The following is an 18,589-nucleotide window of genomic DNA, read 5'->3' on the forward strand; positions in this document are numbered from 1 at the left end:
TTTGCGAGTTCCGAAAGATTGCGAGACTTTACAGACAGGTCGATCTCCGAAATTACCCCCTAGATACTGTGGACCATTTCGTGTTACACGATGGATTGGTTCAGTTTCATATGAATTGGATTTGCCTTCTCATGTGAAAGTTCATCCTGTATTTCATGTTAGTAGACTTAAGGAAGTACTGGGTGGAGTAGATCAGTTAGTTACTCCTCAAGAAATTATAGATGTTGACAAATTTGATACTTGAGAACATAATTTTCTACATACCCTTTTATCTTTGGCCAATAAAAAGTGTGTTTCACTAACGATAACGTCCTGTGTACCCCAGGGTGTCCAGCAAAAGGGACGTCGTGACACTCCTTAAGAATCTTGGACCTAATATCCGGGATCTGTGGTACACAAATTTTGTCATTACGGAATAGTAAACCATTCCGAATCATCCACTGGCCTCCTGCAGCCTGAATGGTAGACTGCTCAGTCATCGAGTCTTGGTCAATCAATGAGCTCCCGTCTTGGATCTTGTGCCAAAATGGACCAAAATAACTATCAGTCCTGCAAAGCCCTCTCAATGACTGAAATAAGTCGGTAGAAATCTCGGTGAACGACAAAGTATTCACCTCTCTAATTCGACTAAGCGCATCTGCAACATTATTCATGGACCCTTTCCGATAACTATCTCAAAATCAAAATCTTGCATTAACTCCGCCCAACGAGCTTTCCTGCCTCTCAAATCATCCGCATCACACACATACTTGATTGACTGATGATCAGTCAATACCACAAACTTGGAGCCATATAAATAATGTCTCCAAACCTTGAGAGCATGAATCACAGCATAAAGCTCCTTCTCAAGGGTTGGCCAACGAGATTGAGTGTCGTCTAGCTTTTTACTTTCAAAAGCAACCGGTCTACCATCTTGAAATAGTGCAGCCCCGAGAGCATAGTCACTGGCATCAGTTTCAAGAACATAAGGCCGGCTAGGATCAGGCAATGCTAAGATAGGTGCTTCCTTGACTTTATCTTTCAAAAGTCTGAAGGCCATATCCAAATCGTTATTCCAAGTGATAGGCTGATTTGACTTACGTCCACGACCTTTCAATAAGTCGGTCATCGGTAGTGTGAGCTGAGAGTACTCCCGCACAGATTTTCGAAGAAAAACAACAAAACCTAGAAAAGAACGAAGTTGTTTCACTGTTCGCGGTATAGGCCAGTCCAGGACCTTCTGAACTCGGTCATAGTCAATGCTCAATCCATCTCTAGTGATCTTGTGTCCCAAGTAAATGATGTCGGTCATAAAGAACTCACATTTACTTAATTTAGCATATAGCCGATTCTGTCTTAAAATAGATAAGACAATCGTGAGGTGTCTGACATGATCCTCAAGAGTACGACTATATATCAAAATATCATCTAGGAACACCACCACAAATTTTCCCAAATGTTCACGAAAAAGATCGTTTATCATTTGTGCCGGAAAGTGGCTGGAGCATTGGTTAACCCAAAAGGTAATACGAGAAACTCGTAATGACCATACCTAGTCCGAAAGGTGGTTCTTTCGACATGCCTTTCATGAATACATATTTGGTGATAACCAGTACGTAAATCTATCTTCGTGAAATATTTTGCTTCTGCTAACCGGTCAATCAGGTCATCTGATCTAGGGAGAGGATGACGTTCTTAATGGTCAGCTTGTTCAATCTCTTGTAATCTATACACATTCTCCAGGTGTTGTCCTTCTTTCTCCTAAGCAACACAGGCGCACGTCTGCACTAGATCCAGGCTCCAAGACCATAGAGCTCTCACAAACTCGCGAGACTCCATATATCTCACTAACTAACCTTGGCCACCCTTTTATAGGCTCTTGGCCGGTCATCGGGCGTCCACACTTGGGCGCCCGTCCGTCCATACTTGGGTGCCCGCCCGTTAGTATATCCCTAACTCAGCTCGTCAATCAGCCTGCCTAGCTCCAAGCTTTCCCAAGCCTCGAAACTAGTCTTGCCTGCGTGTAGCACACGGTAGATACACACTGTGCACACACTAGGGATCAAGTCAATACGATGATCTACTGCCCGTTCAGGTGGTAAACCCGATGGCAGTTCCTTAGGAAATACATCTCGAAACGAATCAAGTTCTTTGCTTTCAAACACATTTAATTCATTTACATCCATGGAAGGTATGAGAAATGAAGAAAGTGGAATCAAGACACAATGGAAAGCGGTATACAAAGAAGAATCCATTATATTTCCAAAATCAATTGTATTTACAAGAGGTCCCTGAGAGGGATGAATACAATCACTTAAAATACTATACTTGGTGTCCTTATGCTGAAAAGAAAAAATATGACTAGACCAATCTATCTGGACTTGAAGAGTCTTAAACCACTCAATCCCTAATAACAAGTCTACATTTTCTAGATGCATTACATAGCATTCCAGAGTATCTTTGTAGTCCTGAATCTGGATTGGAAGCATCTCCACCTTTCGATCCCATACTTGCCTTCCCGCAGGTAGGCGTACCTTCATAGGTATGATCGCTGGGTGTCGTATCAAGACTCAATTTCTGCAAGTTTGTAGTTAACAAAATTGTGTGAGCTGCCAGGGTCTAGAAGAATGTGAATCTTATGGCCATTCACTTCTCCATAAACTCGGAGAAGATCATGCAAGCCAAATACCTTAGAATTGAACAGACAATCAGAACAAGTACTAGGGCGAGAAAGTACAGTAATTGACGTACCTGTCAAAGACGATTGGTTAGTTGCCTTTGGCTTGGGTCGTGCGTTTGTCTTGGTACCCTTTTGCTTCGGGCACTCGTTACGCATGTGTCCTTTTTCTTCGCAGATAAAACAACGTCCTTCCTTCTTGAGCTTTAAAGCCCTAAGGAGTCGTTTCTTCTTTGTTGGTGTCGAACTTGAATTCTTCGAAGGTTGGTCCGAAGACTCTCCTTCTGTCGTGTTAGCCATAGGTGCGGAGAACTTTCGTTTATTCTTGTTCCCCTGCTCGGTAACGGGTTTCGACTTGGAAGAGACCATTGTATCATCATAGATACGAGCTGAATGAATGGCCTCGTCCAATGTTTTACATTTGTTATTTTTAACCTGTAAACGGTATGAGTGTGGTAACCCAGCTACGAAAAACCCCAAAAGAGTAGTGGGATCCATCTTTGTAGCTTTCATATGCAAGTCACGAAACTTCTGGAGGTAGACCTCATAAGTGAGGTGCTGCGAGGTCATGGTCAAAGCTGAAAACCGGGCAACAACTTCATAATCATCCTCTTTCTTGAGGAATTCTTTCTTGAAGACGTCTTCGAATTGAGTCGTTGGCTTAGGGTTGAGTTCCTTCCACCAAAGCAAAGCTTTACCGGACAGGAAACCTGTTGCTAACTGGATCTTCTTTCCGTCATCATATGGATGAAACTGAAAGTGAACTTGCCACTTATGTAGCCAAGTGTCCACGATCTCCTTGGTGCGCTGCTTTTGCTTGCCCCCGAACGGTTCCGGAGTAATGTTGTTGCCTAAAGCAGAGGCCGAGGTATCCATACCCGAGAAAGTAGAGAGGGTAGTGGTCAATAGAGCAATGGAGTTCTGCAAAGCTTGCATCTGGGCTGCGATTTGTGCCTGACGTTCCGACGAAGAAGGTTCGAGAGCTACTTTGAACTCTTGGAAATCTGATTTTGACACAAAATCGTCAAAAAGATCGGCATCGGTACCTTCCGTAGCCGGCAAGCCTTTGCGTTCCACAAGGGGCTCCAACTCCGATTCTTGGGTCAACATCGTGAAGAGGGTACGTGGAGAGAAAATTCGATCTTTGCACAATAAAAGTGCGAGGGAACTTGAGAGCTTGAGAGTTTGAAAACTTGAGAGATGTGTGGCAAGAAGCCCACTTAAGGGCGTTTATAAAGGTTTCCAAAAAAACTAAAAGCCCCCAAAAGCTATCTTTAGCTTTTGCTTTTGTGTTATATATATATGTATATATATATATATATATGGATATATATATTCTAGGTTCTTAAAAAAAATAAAACACCTTTGAAACCTTGGAGGAGGGGTCTTTTAAACTAAAAAAAAAATAAAAAAAATAAAACTTCAAAAAAAAAAACGAAAGCCCCCCAAAAAAAGTGTGCTTTCCTTGTTTTTTTTTTCTCTTTCCTTCTGGATTAGCCTCGTCAGTGTGCTGCTGGCGTTACCGTCTACCGTCGCCAACTGCTGCCGGCGCACGCCGTGTTGTCCAGCGTCTGCGCCATCCTCTCGTAGGCCTGGCCGTAAGGCCACGTGCGCCTGGGCGCGGGCCGTACTTGACCTGGGCGCCGGCCTGGCCTGGCCTGGCACCTGCCCGCCTGGCGTAGGTGCTGCCTGGGCTGGCTACGCAGGCTTGGCGGCCTAGCTTGGCAGGCCTGGCCGGCCGGCTACGCAAGCCCATGCGCCCGCCTGCCAGCCTCCGATAGCCAACCAATATCACCCGCCAGCGCACAACCTGCCAGCGTGAATATGCGATCCAGCACTTCTCTCGCTCTCTCTCTCTTACGCGTTCGCGTTCAACCAAAAAAGCATCGTGCTTTTTCTGTTTTCTCTCCCTGCAGTTCATGCGACTGCACAAACAAGTCTCTTCTCTTCTTTGCAACACAAACGACCCTACCATCTACCATCTCCCATCAACATGGGTTTCTTTGATGAAGAAAAAACACATACTGAATTTGAAAACAGCAGTATGCACAGAAAAAACAGCAAGCTTTTTAACACATACCTTTCTTTGACCTCATCTTCTCTACCTACCGACTTGCTCGTTCATTAGGTATGCTCTGATACCACTGTCAAATCCCCACGGATCTCCTCGTGATCGTTCCTGGTACGAGACTCGAATCCTGCAAAAAACAAATAAACAACAAGGGGGTGCAGGCCTGACTCACCTCCCAACCATGACAGCCGTGGGTGAGCCCACAGTCTTGGCTGTCCCCACGGAGCCACGAGCTGAGCTAACTAGGATGACGTACCGACCAATCTCCTCCTCGCGACGTCCCATACCGCCACGAAGCTGCCCTCGCGGGCCTCGAGATTGCTGCCGGCCTCGGTTGCATAAAGCAGGTGCACGTCTGCACTAGATCCAGGCTCCAAGACCATAGAGCTCTCACAAACTCGCAAGACTCTCTATATCTCAATAACTAACCTTGGCCACCCTTTTATAGGCTCTTGGCCGGTCATCGGGCGTCCACACTTGGGCGCCCGCTCGTCCATACTTGGGTGCTCGCCCGTTAGTATATCCCTAACTTAGCTCGTCAATCAGCCTGCCTAGCTCCAAGCTTCCCCAAGCCTCGAAACTAGTCTTGCGTGTGTGTAGCACATGGTAGATACACACTGTGCACATGACAAAGTTTCTATCTTAAGATTAAGTTAGGCAAAGTGTCGTATAGTGCATTAATCTTCAAGTGTAGTATAGTGCATTAATCGTCAGCTCTTGCATAGATGGCAGATGCTGCGTTTGGCAGCAAATCAAGACCTGGATGATGTGCGTTATACCGCAAATGGTTGCCTTCTTCACCTTGGTCTTGGCTGCCCGTTGAATGATGGTACTCTTGCTCTCCTTGCTTGAGAGATGGAGTCCTCAAGGTTGATGGCTATGGTGTGTGAACCAGATGGAAAGAGCATCCTAGATCTGCCCGTTCAGAGGCACGAAAGATAGCTACAGTTGGCGAAGGCTGCTCCTCTAGATGGCCATCAAAAGGTGTGCCATGGGCACACACTGTCATGGTCCTTTTTGGTTCCTTTACACTCGGGTGCTCATGGGCTGGTCATAGCACCATGGCCCCACTTTTGACCATTGTTAGTCACCATAAACCTTGATGGTTTTCACACATGACATGACACATTTGCATAGGACTTGGACAGGGACTCGACACGCAACCTGGCCTTTCCAAACGCTTGACCATGGATCTAACGAGTGTTTGGCTTGTACGAACATTACATTTTGCGAAGAGGGTTACATAGACTGTGCGACAAGCACGATTGGACTAAACCCTAATCACCTAGATGGTGCTTGTGACCTGTCCCTTGGACTAGGGATCACAACATGCTCAAGGCCCATTAGAAAAGGGATCCCTCGTCTTAGATCAAGGAGAATGTCTACGTGGCACTGTAGGACATATGGTGCACGTGACATCCCTTCTTGCTTATCTTGATAATGGGGCTAACATTGCTTACGGGAAAGCTGTCAACAATGTTGGATCTTTCTTGTAGATTTTCTCGTCACCTCTTGGAGGGTCTTTTGTACTGGGATTCGGAACTGCTGCCCTCTTGAACTTCTCTCGACTTGATTCCCTTGTCGTGGTATCCATCGGTAGACGATGGGCTACTTCTTCTTGTTGACCCAACTTGAAGGTGGACAAGGTCCTAGATTTTTCTTTGCTCGTCTTTGTCCTTTCTTCCTTCTACCTGTGGTAGATTGCAAAACATTCTTAAGAGTATTCGCTCCCATGGATAGCAACATGGTTAGCTGATGGAGCAAGAGAAGTAGTAGTGTCAACCACATTACCAAGACTATGAATCAAATGTGTATGAAATGGAGGAAAAAAACCTAGCACATGAGATTCGAGGTGTTTCTTCTCCCCTCATACTAGTAATGAGGGGAACCTGCGGGGTACTAGTGATGCTTGTAATGATAACCGAGTCCTGCTCACTTGTGACTATGCACATACAATGCTGCCTCCAATTAATGCTAGGGCGATACTCAACGAAGCCATCTCATGCCTAAAATCATGTTTGCACCTGTCAAAGTTGTGACTATGAAATCACACACGAAAGCTTTCTTCTAGTTCACTAGATGCAACCCGACAACGCATGTCGGCGCCATAGTTGTTAGGTGCAAAACAAAGTTACGAAAAAACGGTGCCGGTACGGAACTTTCAGTTTTTGAAAAATAAGTTCGATTGAGGTACAGTCCACTTTAAAAAACACTTGGAAAATCTTTGTACACATTTAGAGATGCAAAGTCTAGAGAAGTTGTAACTTGTCATAAACTAGAAAAAAGTTAAAAACACTAGTACAAAGAGTCGTGAATAGTGAACATATGCGTGCGCATGCCATAAATAAGAGCCGTGGTCCGCGGTCTGCAATAGGAAATATAAAAAAGTGTGTAGTGACTAGTCACATGACTAGTTACTACACTAAGTACAAAAATGTCTAGAGTCTAGACTCTAGTCCTCTTCCTCCTAGAAATCACTAGGGGAAGGAATGTCCTTACTAGAGGTGCTCCCATCACTAGAGGCCAACCCAAAACTGCCCTCGCTAAGGACTTGCCCTCGTCATCGTACTCGGGCTCTCTGATGTTTGCAATAGGAGCATCCTCTTCTTCGGCAACAGGTGCTAAAGAGCTCCTCGAAGTTGAGCCATGCCTCACATGCAAATAGAAGGAGAGATTGCAATCAATTACCGTGCGCGCAATCTCCTCATTCGTGGCTTTCATCTTCACCTTCACATAGAGGTTGTTTATGTTTGCACCGATGGCGGTTTGCCTCATTGTTGGAGAGCTCTCCTCCCTTGGCCTCTTTGACTGGAAGTTGGAACCAGCTGAGGTGGAGTTGGAGCCGGAACCGGATGGGGCAGGGGAAGGACTCACGGATGGAGAGGTACCAGACATGGAAGCTCCTCCACGTCCACCTTTGCTTTGGTTGCGAATGAGTGAGTACTTCACTATACCATCCGCAATTTCTTGAGGAATCTCCTTGCACGGTGCAAATTCCCCACCAAGCTTGGACACATGCAAGGAGCCTCGTGGCGCTACTTGTGTAGCCCTTCCCGCAAAAGTTGCACGTCCATTTCCATGACCCCGAATTACCGGTAGGTTTCTTGCTGGTGGTGGTATGCAAGGCAAAAGCCTCATGCTTTTCCTTTCCTTTGGGCGTCATTGCCAAAGAGAGCGCGAGCTTGAGAGAGAGAGAGAGAAAGAAAGAAAGAAAGAAAGATTTTATTAACGTCTTCCAAAAGACCGAACTCGGCCTATGAGACAAATCGGAGTACCTGTATGGGGTATCCTCTGTCATCCCAACAAAATGAAAAAGTACTGAATAAAAAAGCTGAATCTGGTGTGCAGGGGATGGAGCTCTATTACTAGGAGAATGCAAAGCTATATGCATGGAGTATACAATCATGATATGCAACCTAGCTAGCTCCATCCTGTACCATACTGGGGGTATAAAATGGTATACATCAGTGAAGGGGGTGTCCACAGCTCCCTGAAGAACATGCCTGGGTGTGCTCTGAAGTGAGCCAGTCGCTCCGCACCCTCTTTGTGAAACTGAGCTCTGATCTCTGTCATCTCTCTCTGGTATAGGCGTGGTGTCCGAAAGCCAGGTGTCCTCTGTCTCCTGCTGGCTCTAAGTGTCTCTGCTCTCTGGAGAGTAATTCCCTGCCGTGTAGGGGTTGGGAGGGGTATGGATCTCTGAAAAAATGTAGTAATCTGTGTCTGTCGCTCCCCCTCTGGAGCTGTCTAAGCCTGTAATAATGTCTCTCTGTGGCGCTGAATGTCTCTCCCCAGTATGCGCTGGTCTGCTGTCTCAAAGATCTGGCGTAGGGAATGTGGCTCTCTGAATAAAATGGGATATCTCTCTCTGATGGCTGTATATGCTCTGCATCTGCATACATAATGCTCCTCACTCTCCACCTCCTCTCTGCACAATCTGCATACCCTCTCCTCTCCGGGGATGCGTGCTGCTCTGCCAGTCTCAATCTCCAATCGGTGTGTGAAACTCTGAGCTGACCAATAGCCACTCGGGAGCCGTGTGGTAAAAAACCCTCCATGTATCTAGGCCTCTCTATAAATCCATCAACAGTGATACTCATGAAGTGATCTCTGTAGTATAGCATCTTCGGTGGAAGAGGCTCTGTAGGCGATATCCATGTCTCTCGTGTATAGAGCTGCCATAGATCCTGTCTCAATAGATCCTGTCTCAATACTCTGTTCCTCTCACTATGAGAGAGACGGATATGTGGTGCATCCCTGTCATACTGGAATGGTGGTAGATGATCCATGTCTAGGCCATGCTGTGAGAACCAATGTGTGACCTGTGCATACCATGATCCTCTATCTCCTGCCTCAGCCAACTGTCTAGATGCCTGAAAAGCTCTGTATGATAATCTGTCCCTTGGCATCTCTCTGAATCTGTCTAGCAGGCATATAGTCTGAAATATGGCCTCTACCATCATAGGAGGCGCAGCAAACTCTGCTTGGATAATGTCATGAGGTACCGACGGTTTGCTGCGTATCATGCGTGCCATCATGAGGGCCTGTGGTCTCTCTATCCGTGTCCACGAATGGGTAGCAAGGCCTGGCGCCCATACTGCTGCTCCATACATCGCCGGTGTGACTAATGTGTCAAATAGCCACCCCTTCGTCCGGGGCTCCTGAAAATGCGCCTGGTGGCACTGTCTCTCTAGCATAGCCAATGCTGCATATCCCCGTGTCAATCTAGCTCTAGCTGCTGAACCCATGGTAAAGCGTGTGGCTGCTGTGCAGAGAAGGTAACCCCTAGGTACACATATGATGTCACCACCTCCACCTGGCATCCTGCGAGAGTGAATGTCAGCTGACTCCTGCCCTGTCTCGATGTATGAAAGACCATAACCTTGGTTTTCCCAAGGTTCACAGTAAGACCCCTCTGTGTGCAGAAATCATCGAGTGCATGTAGATGCTGCTGTAGACCACCTGGGGACTCAGACACTAATACAATATCATCAGCATAGAGCATAATATGTACTGAGGTACCTGCTAAATCAACTCCATCTCCGCCTCCCCGTGTAATGAAGTCAGCCACCTCATCAATGTATAACCCAAATAGCGTGGGGGAAAGTGGGCATCCTTGCTTCACACCAATGGTGCTAGCAATAGTCTCGGACATACCTCCTGGACATCTGACTCGCCCAAAAACCTGCTCATATAATGCATAGATGCCCCATGTCATATCTGCTGGTATGCCAAGAGACTGCAGGCGCTGAAAGAGCCTCTCTCGTGGTACTGTGTCAAATGCCTTGCGGAAATCCACAAAGCAGCAATAGAGCTTTCTCTTCCTCACTCTGGCCTGATCAATCATACATCTCAAAGTGAATACATGGTCAGTGGTAGAGAAAGCTCTCCTGAAGCCTGCCTGCCCTGATGAGCGTAAACCTGCTCGCTCAGCATATAAGCTAAGCTCTTGCTCCAGCACTGCACCATAGAGTTTGGCGAGGACGTGGCCAACCATAACCGTCCTGTAGTTGCTCGGATCGAGCATATCCCCTGTTTTGTGAATCGGCACAATGGTGTGCATCGTCCACTCCGCAGGCAAACCCTCTGCTAGTGCCCTGTTAAACAGGTGTGCAAGAAAAGGAGCTAAAGAATCTACTGCATATATGAGATGCTCACCTTGCAGGCCCATATGGTTGGCGGCCCGTCCATGCTGTAGGCGGCGGATAGCTTCCTGTACCATCGAGTGGGTAAAGAAGCTAGCTGTGGTAGGTCGAGGCTCCTGTGGCTGAGGTATAGGTGGCTGCTGTGGGGCATGGCATAGACCCTCTGCATATGTGTGCCATGTCTGTGGGTCTGCAATAGGTGTCGGGGTCCGGGGCTCTCTGAAGTGCCGCCATGAGACAGGGCTATCTCTACTCATGAAGAAATGAAAGATCTCTAGCTCCTGTATCTCTGCGAAGGCCCGCCTTTGCGGCGAGTAAGTCTCCTCATCTCTCTCCTCGACTCTTGCTCTGTGATGGCTCCCAAGGCTCTCTGTATGCGGAGTCGTGAGTACAGGGCTCTGCACTCGTCATCATACCATCTGTTCTGGGGCATAGTCCCAGGTCTTGCAAGCTCTCCTGAGTGTACACGATGTGGGAAGCTCTGTAATGCAGCCGTGTGTAGGAGTGATGCGAGCTGGGCTGTAATGGTATCCATAGATGCCAGGGGATCCATGAGTAGGAGCCCATCCTCTACTCTGCCAGTGTATATGTCTGCCATGTCATGTGTGAAGTAGATGGTAGTGTGTGGCGTCGGTATGTGGGGGGCTGGTGATACTGGTGATCCGGCTAGTGAAAATGCCAAGTATGTATGATCTGCCCCAATAGGACGAGGTGGAATGGAGAATGAGGTGACAAGCTGTGATGCCTCCAAAGACCCCATAATGTAGTCTACCACCGTGCCTCGGGTCCGTGTATGACCCCCATGTGGGAAGCATGTCAGCCCTCCTGATCCCGGCCACTGTAGCATCCCGTTATAAATAACGAGACGATGCCTGGCTCCCAACTCTAGTAAGTGGTCCCCATAATGTCCTCTGTCTGGTCCAGTGTCCTCCGATGCTCGACTAGCCCCTATCTCCTCTGGATCCACAGGGTGGAGGATCTCCATGTCATCATAGTCATACACCTCACACTGTCTGCTCTGTGTGTGGGCATTGAAGTCGCCCGTAAGAAATACTTCCCCTAGTGTAGAATAATGCATAATCTCCTCTGACAGACAAGTGTATGGCGAGGCTCCTATCTCCTCCTCTTGTGGCATGTCCTCTGTAATGACATAGGAGGATCCTGATGGAGAAAAGTAACATAGAGCTATGTATATAACATAGAGCTATGTATATAACCCTGTCCTGTGAGAGCTATAAGCTGATCCACATGTATCTGGCCTCTGGATCCTGTGCTACCACTCTCAGTCTCCCCTGTAGCTCCCGTCTGAATAGGACTGCTACTCCCCCCGACCCTCTCGAGGTACGTCTACTCGAGGTAGCCCTCTCTCTGGGCTCTGATGTGTCTCTGTCAGAAGTATAATGTCTCTCCCCACCATAACATGCTCCAGTCGTCCAGGTTGCACCCATAGTGAACCATTACAGTTCCATACTGCTATGTGTATCTCTGTCAGTGGCCTGGTCTGTGTCCCATAGGCCCCAAACCGCTAATCCATGGGCCGGCCATCAATGATGACCCGACCATCTCGATAGAAGGCCTTCTTGCCTTCTCTCCTCGCGTGTAAGACTCGTGGCATGCAAGTTCTCCTATGCTCAAGCTGCATCCTTGTGAGATCATCATCCAAGAAAATAGGAGCTCCCTTTAAACCCCGTAGTATGACCCTCTTCCTCATAAAGGTGACCTCTCCCGTCTCTCCTGCAAACTGTAGGATGAGGGCTCGCTTGCGTGTTGAGTCTTTCCTGGCTCTCCCATGCTTTGGTGAAGGGGAGAGGGTGCTCTTCCTTGTAGCCGAGCTTCATGCATAGAAGCTGTCCATCTTTCTCGGGAGTGGAGTCGGGTGTCTCGGCTATACCTGTGACTCGAATGTTGAGGCGGCGGGCATGCCTCATCTTCTCCTCCTCAATGGTGGTGTGAATGATTTGGTTTTCTTCCCTTTGAGTCTCCTCCCTCACTTCTTTACGGATGTTTCTTCTTCACCACCTCGACCCATCCTGATTGCTTGGCTTTGAGCTTTCCCTCCATATCCTTTGTGATCTCCTTGGAGATCTCTTCTTTGATGGCCGTTGTCATTGATCTCCCCTTCTTCCTTCTCAGCATTCTTGATGGCTACCATTTCCACTTTCAATGCACTCACCTCCTCCTCGAGTGCCGTGTTCTCTTGTTCGAGGTTCGTGACCCGTGCTTCGAGAGCTATGATGTGCCTGTGTAGTTTGTTTGCCACCTCATTGAGGTTGGAATCGGATGTCTTCTTGTTCTCCTTGATTAGTGCCTTCATTGCCATCTCGAGGGCCTCGAGTTTCTCTTGGAGACTCGGGGCCATTTCCTCCAAATCACTCTGCAGTCCTTCCCACAGGCAGGGAGGAGAGAGAGAGAGAGAGAGAAGAGTTTATGTTGCTGCCTTGGGGGCCTGAGCAAGGGTGGGTGGGTGGGTGCGTGGGTGGGGCGCCAGATAGGCGCACAGGCGAAATGGCGAACTGGGCAGACCTAAGGCGGCAGAGGCGAACTGGCGGGCAGAGAGGCGCACAGGCGAAATGGCGAACTGGGCAGACCTAAGGCAGCAGAGGAACTGGGCAGACCTAAGGCGGCAGAGGCGAACTGGCAGGCAGAGAGGCGCACAGGCGAAATGGCGAACTGGGGGGCAGAGAGGCGCACAGGCGAAATGGCGAACTGGCAGACCTAAGGCGGCAGAGGAACTGGGCAGACCTAAGGTGGCAGAGGCGAACTGGCGGGCAGAGAGGCGCACAGGCGAAATGGAGAGAGAGAGAGAGAGAGAGAGAAGAGAGAGAGAGAGAGAGAGAGAGAGAGAGAGAGAGAGAGAGAGAGAGAGAGAGAGAGAGAGAGAGAGAGAGAGAGTGTCTAGGTTCTAGAGGGTGGGACTCGGGAGCTTGAAAGTTGAGAGGACAGAGGGGAGAGGTAGCCCAGGCCCCATACGGCTAGAAAAAACAGCAAAAAAAAAAACAGCCAGAAAAAATGATCAAAAAACGGTCAGAAACGGCCATTTTTTTCACAGGTATGTTTCGGAAACGTAACGTACCGTACGGCACGGCACGAAATGTACATACCGTTTTGTGCGGCTGCAGTGAAACGAGACTGGAAAAAACATGTTCTGCATTCGCCCCGTATAGCTCGTTTCGTACCGTACTGTTTTTTACATGCCGTTGGTGCTGTATGCATCCCACAAACAACTATGATCGGCGCCAAAATTAACTATGGTCTTGTTCAATGGAGTGGACTCTAAGTTTGTTAGGCAACCGGCCCGGAGATAACATCCTCTGCACTGCTGCAATCAAAGAAGACTACAAGCTGCTGGCTTTATATAAGACCATGACACTTGAAGATCTGGGACTGGATCAGTAGTGGAGTTCATATTCTCAGGGATGGCAGGCAATATGGGGGGAACCCGATGCCACCATTGGTTGTCAACTTTTCAACGTGTACCTTTAGCTCATCACCTCCTCGATCTTGAAGCCATGAGCTTGATTTGCAAAATTGTCGGCAACATGCTTTGCCGGGCACAGATATAGGACTTCCTGCAAGCTGCCCTAATAGGCGAGAAGGGGTGTAGCGTAGATGTCTAGTTTCTGGGCATCAGAAATACCTGGATTAAAGTTCAACTCGGCCACCCTAGCAGCAAAACCTTGTCGTTGAGCCCATTTGCAGTACCAGTCTCTGAGGTATACTTTGCCAAGTGGAAGCCTGGGTTCTCTGTGGACTTGGACCCATTGGCAGGAGCTACAGGTTTCTCTGTCTTGGTTTGCTTCCTTGGCCACCCAAATCAGTATCATGCTCTTCTCCCCACAAATGGGCATTCTTTGGACAAGCGCCCCCAACCTCCCTCCCCTCCCCCCTCTCCTTCCTCCTTTTTCCCTTCACCATGTCATCAGACCCACCTCCAGTGAGCGACGATCCCCGCCAGCAGCAGCAACAGACATCCGCTGATCAGGAGTGGTAGGCTATTGGCTGACATGCCTGCCACTGACATTACCGATGTGGTGGGTGGCGCCATAGAGCCAGAGTTAATGGTTCCTACAACAAACCACTGTGAGCATTTACAATCGCATATCTGCCAGAGCTGACAGAGGATATCCCACTCCAGGCACATCCCTTCCAGGGCCCCATCCTCATCCCCTGCTCCCCCTGCCCCCCTTCTGGAGGCGACTCCAGCCCTTGCTTCAAGACAATAAAGGCAACCCTAGCTCTGATTAATGCTATTGCCAATGTTACTCTTTTTTCAGCCTCTGTTTTTGTTTGGTTCTACTTAGTGACCATCCCCTGCATGTTTCCCCGATGCTTGCTTGGCTGTAAGCATGTCTACTTTTTGTTTGATGACAGATTTGTGATATTCTGAGAAAGGCTGACCGGTGGTATTGTACAATGCTTCCAGCTATAAATGCAGGTATCGCCGGATGTGCAACTGGCCTTGTTCTGAGTACTCCAGGTAAGGTTCATTCCAAGAATTTTGTGGTTAAATCCTGTTTGACGTGATCCTAGGTCTCTCTTTTACGGACGAGAGATTCTGTGTTAGACCTAGATGGTCTTGTATGCTTTTTGGTCTCATAGGTCATTTTGGCCCGCTGCAGACGTTAATAGGACTCTCTCTCTCTCTCTCTCTCTCTCTCTCTCTCTCACACACACACACACACACACACACACACACACACATGCGCGTGCGCCCCCCCCCTCCCCGGCATGCTCACATATACACTGCGCGCATGCGCACAGGTACACATGAGATGTTGTGTACAGCCACCCCATGATGTGTACTGGCCTAATGCAGGAAATCCAGATGCACTACTCCGCAGCTGTTTAACATTTGCAGCTTTCTCATATATTATGGAAAGGTTCAGTAAACCACAAGCTGCTATAGCAGGCTCCCTTGACTATGCTCCAGCTTGTAAAAAACAACAGCAGGTAGAAAAAGAGTTCTCTTTTGCTGTTCTTCCCCCTTTTGTTCTGGCACCCACTTTTCTGGATAGTCTTCAGCTCTCAAGTAGAGGGAAAATTGTCAAGTATACGAATGTGAACTTTTAGTGGATTCCTCATTCCTCCTTGGAGACGAGTAAACAAAAAGTTCTGGCAGTCAAGCAAGGTTTTGGTGAAGGGCGCCTCAAATTTGGTTGTGTTGAAAGAAATAGCATTTTTTATAATTTCATAGCACTAGCTGAAAAAAAGCTGGAGATTTTTTATTTCCTATTTTTTGGCATGGGACCCATTAGCTTAAGCTCCTTTGATGGGGTCAATGGTGTTGATAAACTTGATATGCTTGTGTGTTCTGTATTATTGGTGGCGTGAAATAGGGTCAGCAGAGAAGGGGTCCGTAATTAAAGGACATCAGGTGATGAAAGAGGTGTTTTGAGGAAGGGGTCCACCTTAAGGTCCGTAAGTGGAACTTAGAAGGGCAGATTCATGTGGTTAAAAATTCTAATTAATTGCAGGCCATCATAATGTGTGAACTAAAGCATGTGTCCGGTAAGTTTTCTGTGAATGCTTGGTCACACCAACACTTCCAGTGGAAAAAGAAAGGCCGAGGACAGAGAGACGAGCCTTGGAACTCTGTATATCGACACATTGCTTGCATTTGTTGTTGCTTCCAGTAGACATGATCAAATACCCAACACGTGTAATTTATCACTCTTGGTGTTGTTCAACCATTCATCGGATCCATGGGCCATCATGTTACTTCTATGTCATGAAAGGCGGTTCCATCTGTCAAAGCTAGACATCATGGAGGATTGCAAGTGACATGGCTTCCAGGCACTAGAGTTGTGATCCTTCAAAAATATCTATATCAAGCATGCTCGGGTTAAGAGCAGTGATAATGATAGTGTGTTTCTTTAATGATAATGACGGCAACATTGGAAGAAGAAAAACAAAAAAAATCTCAGCGAGCGCTGGAGCTCCCCCTGTTAGCAACCTGCACTTCCCCTCCTTCCTCTATCCTCACTATCGCCGTCGCCTCCCCCACGCCTTTGCTAGCGCCATCCCCCTCTTTGCCTCCGCCTCCCCTGTGCTTTCCACCTCCGCCGCCCCACCTATGCTCTGCACTCCTCCCGTGTGCAGTCCACCTTGCCACCTGGAAGCCCTCATCGGCGAGCCCAACAAAATCACTGACATCCATTTTCTTGGGCTTGGATGTTCTCATGTGGGGTTTGATTCACCTGTTGCGGTGGCTGATCTTGTGATGCAGCAGAGTCTCATTGATACGCAGCGCTCGCAACATGGTGTCCTGCATCTGACCCCCTAGCAGGTGTATCCAGTTTTCCTATGATGGTTTGCTTCCCCTGCCTGAAGGAGTATCAGCCATTGATTTGATCAATTGGCCGATTGATCGGGCAGGTTTTGGAGTCCCTGCAGACTGCTGCATGAGTGGTGGCCACGATAGTGGGTATCCCGTCCATTCGAGTATGCATTGCCTCGTGGACGATCTTTCGCAAGTTCTTGCACTCCCGAGTCTCCAAAGAGACCGGATTCTTCAGCGAGTAAAGCACGCTGGTCACCTTGGCCAGTACTTTATCTGCAGGCAGATGGGTCACGCCCCCTCGGCCCTTGCCTGAGACCTCAGCAGGTGTGACTGGCAAGAGCAGGGGATGCAGGGCTTGAGACCAGTGCGGAGGCACCTGATCATCCGACCCCTGCGGCCCAGCCCCCCTCCCAGATCCAGCATAGGCGGCACTGCCGCCCGACTCCCCAGGAGCATCACACCCCCCCCCCCCCCCCCCCCCCCCCCCCCCGGGCGCCCCGAGGTAATGATGCCCACTGGCAACCGTTGTGAGCATTTAGTTCTTGACGAGGAGATGAATGATGTGGTGACCCCCCGTGCCAACCCCCGAGATTCTTGCAGCTCTTGGCTCGTCCTCTGAGGCTCTGTAGCCACTAATCCTCCCTCCCTCCCCTCTTTGTGCCCTCCCCTTCTCCCTCGAGCCTGGTCATGATCCTCCTCTGCTGAGATCCCCTCTCCCTCTGTAGAGATCCCAACACACCCCCCCGCACCGCCGCCCCCCCCCCCCCCCTTTTCTTGGTGCTCTCTCCTCCTCCCCATGATCCCCCTCTGTTGAGATCCCCTCTCCCACTGTTGAGATCTGCGCACCCCCCGCCCCCCCTCCCTATTCCTTCCCCTCCTCCCTTAGCTTTCCCCTCTCCATTCCCTTAGCCTCCCCTTTCCATTCCTCGAGTTCTTGTCCCACTAGCATATCAAAGTAGCATAGCATAATTCCTTGTGTCAAATGTATAACCTAGCTGCCTAACTCTGCTAAAACAACTTCATCAAACCTTCCCATGATCTCGAGTTAGTTGGTTTCCCAAGTGAAGCCCGATTTCCTTTCATTAAAAAGGTGGTGTGGTAATGAAGGTGCAATAGCTACCAAAATAGGCTTTTACACGTGACTGTTTCTCAATTCCATTGGGAAACTAAAAAGACAGCACCAAGTACCCATTAACTTGGCCAACCCAATCCCAATTAACTTAATCAAGCAAGTCGATCTCAACACTAAGGTGCTGCACTATTTCTTAGGGAGAAAATACTGAACCTTCATATGCGTGTATGCCCTATCTACAAAACAAGTCCATAATGTTCCATATTCTTTATCTGTGAGGGACAAACCGTATTCCTTGGTCGTCCGGAAAATCATACATTTATTTATTTTTTAAAATGTTAACAGAAAATCATTTTTGTTGAGTATTGTTCAGCCACAGGTTTCAGCAAGGGTACAGGCCCCCGAAGGTCTACATTTAAGTGCAATCGAAGTGTACACTGTGTTTTTTTAAAAATTAGTCTAATGAATGGCTCATTAACTCTTGTAACATATTGATCTCTGAAAACGTTCCTTTTTGTTGCATGGTATGAGCTTCCTCATTCCTCCAAATACACTGAAAATCAAAACCTTCTGCCAAATAACTGCTCCAAGCTTTTAAGTCAACCTTCGAGTTAAAAATAAAAGTGACTCATAACATTAAAGAAACCTTTTCTGGGGAAACAGATGTTTCTGTTAGTTATATGAAAAACCACCCAAGACGCTGAAGTACATACATAGAACCCTTGAGAGGAAAAAACATTGGTGAGGGTAGTCCCCTCCATGGCTGGCTACTCTCGGAGGGAACCGCCCATTAAAAGAAAGGGGGGAGGGGAGGCCAAACCGGTGGCTTGTAGTGTCAAGTGAGGTCATCGATATTGTCCAAGAGGAA

General features: G+C 48.1%; 1 protein-coding gene across 2 annotated transcripts in view; it reads left to right on the forward strand.

Annotated features, from left to right (window-relative positions):
• Positions 1 to 16,016, forward strand: part of LOC147634564 (mitochondrial import inner membrane translocase subunit TIM22-3-like) — a 38,262-nt gene extending 22,246 nt beyond the window's left edge. Inside the window, exons 4-5 of one of the 2 annotated variants that reach the window (XM_086803677.1) lie at positions 14,793 to 14,846; positions 15,186 to 16,016. In XM_086803677.1, the coding sequence (XP_086659803.1) occupies positions 14,793 to 14,846; positions 15,186 to 15,439 (308 nt within the window). In that variant the 3' untranslated portion in view covers positions 15,440 to 16,016. The remainder of the gene's footprint in view (positions 1 to 14,792; positions 14,847 to 15,185) is intronic. The other variant, XM_086803678.1, reaches the window with a different exon arrangement.
• The last annotated feature ends 2,573 nt before the right edge of the window (positions 16,017 to 18,589 follow it).

Source organism: Cibotium barometz, chromosome 10 (genome assembly GCF_041138505.1).
Source record: "Cibotium barometz isolate CiBa-2024 chromosome 10, ASM4113850v1, whole genome shotgun sequence".
Lineage (NCBI taxonomy): Eukaryota > Viridiplantae > Streptophyta > Polypodiopsida > Cyatheales > Cibotiaceae > Cibotium > Cibotium barometz.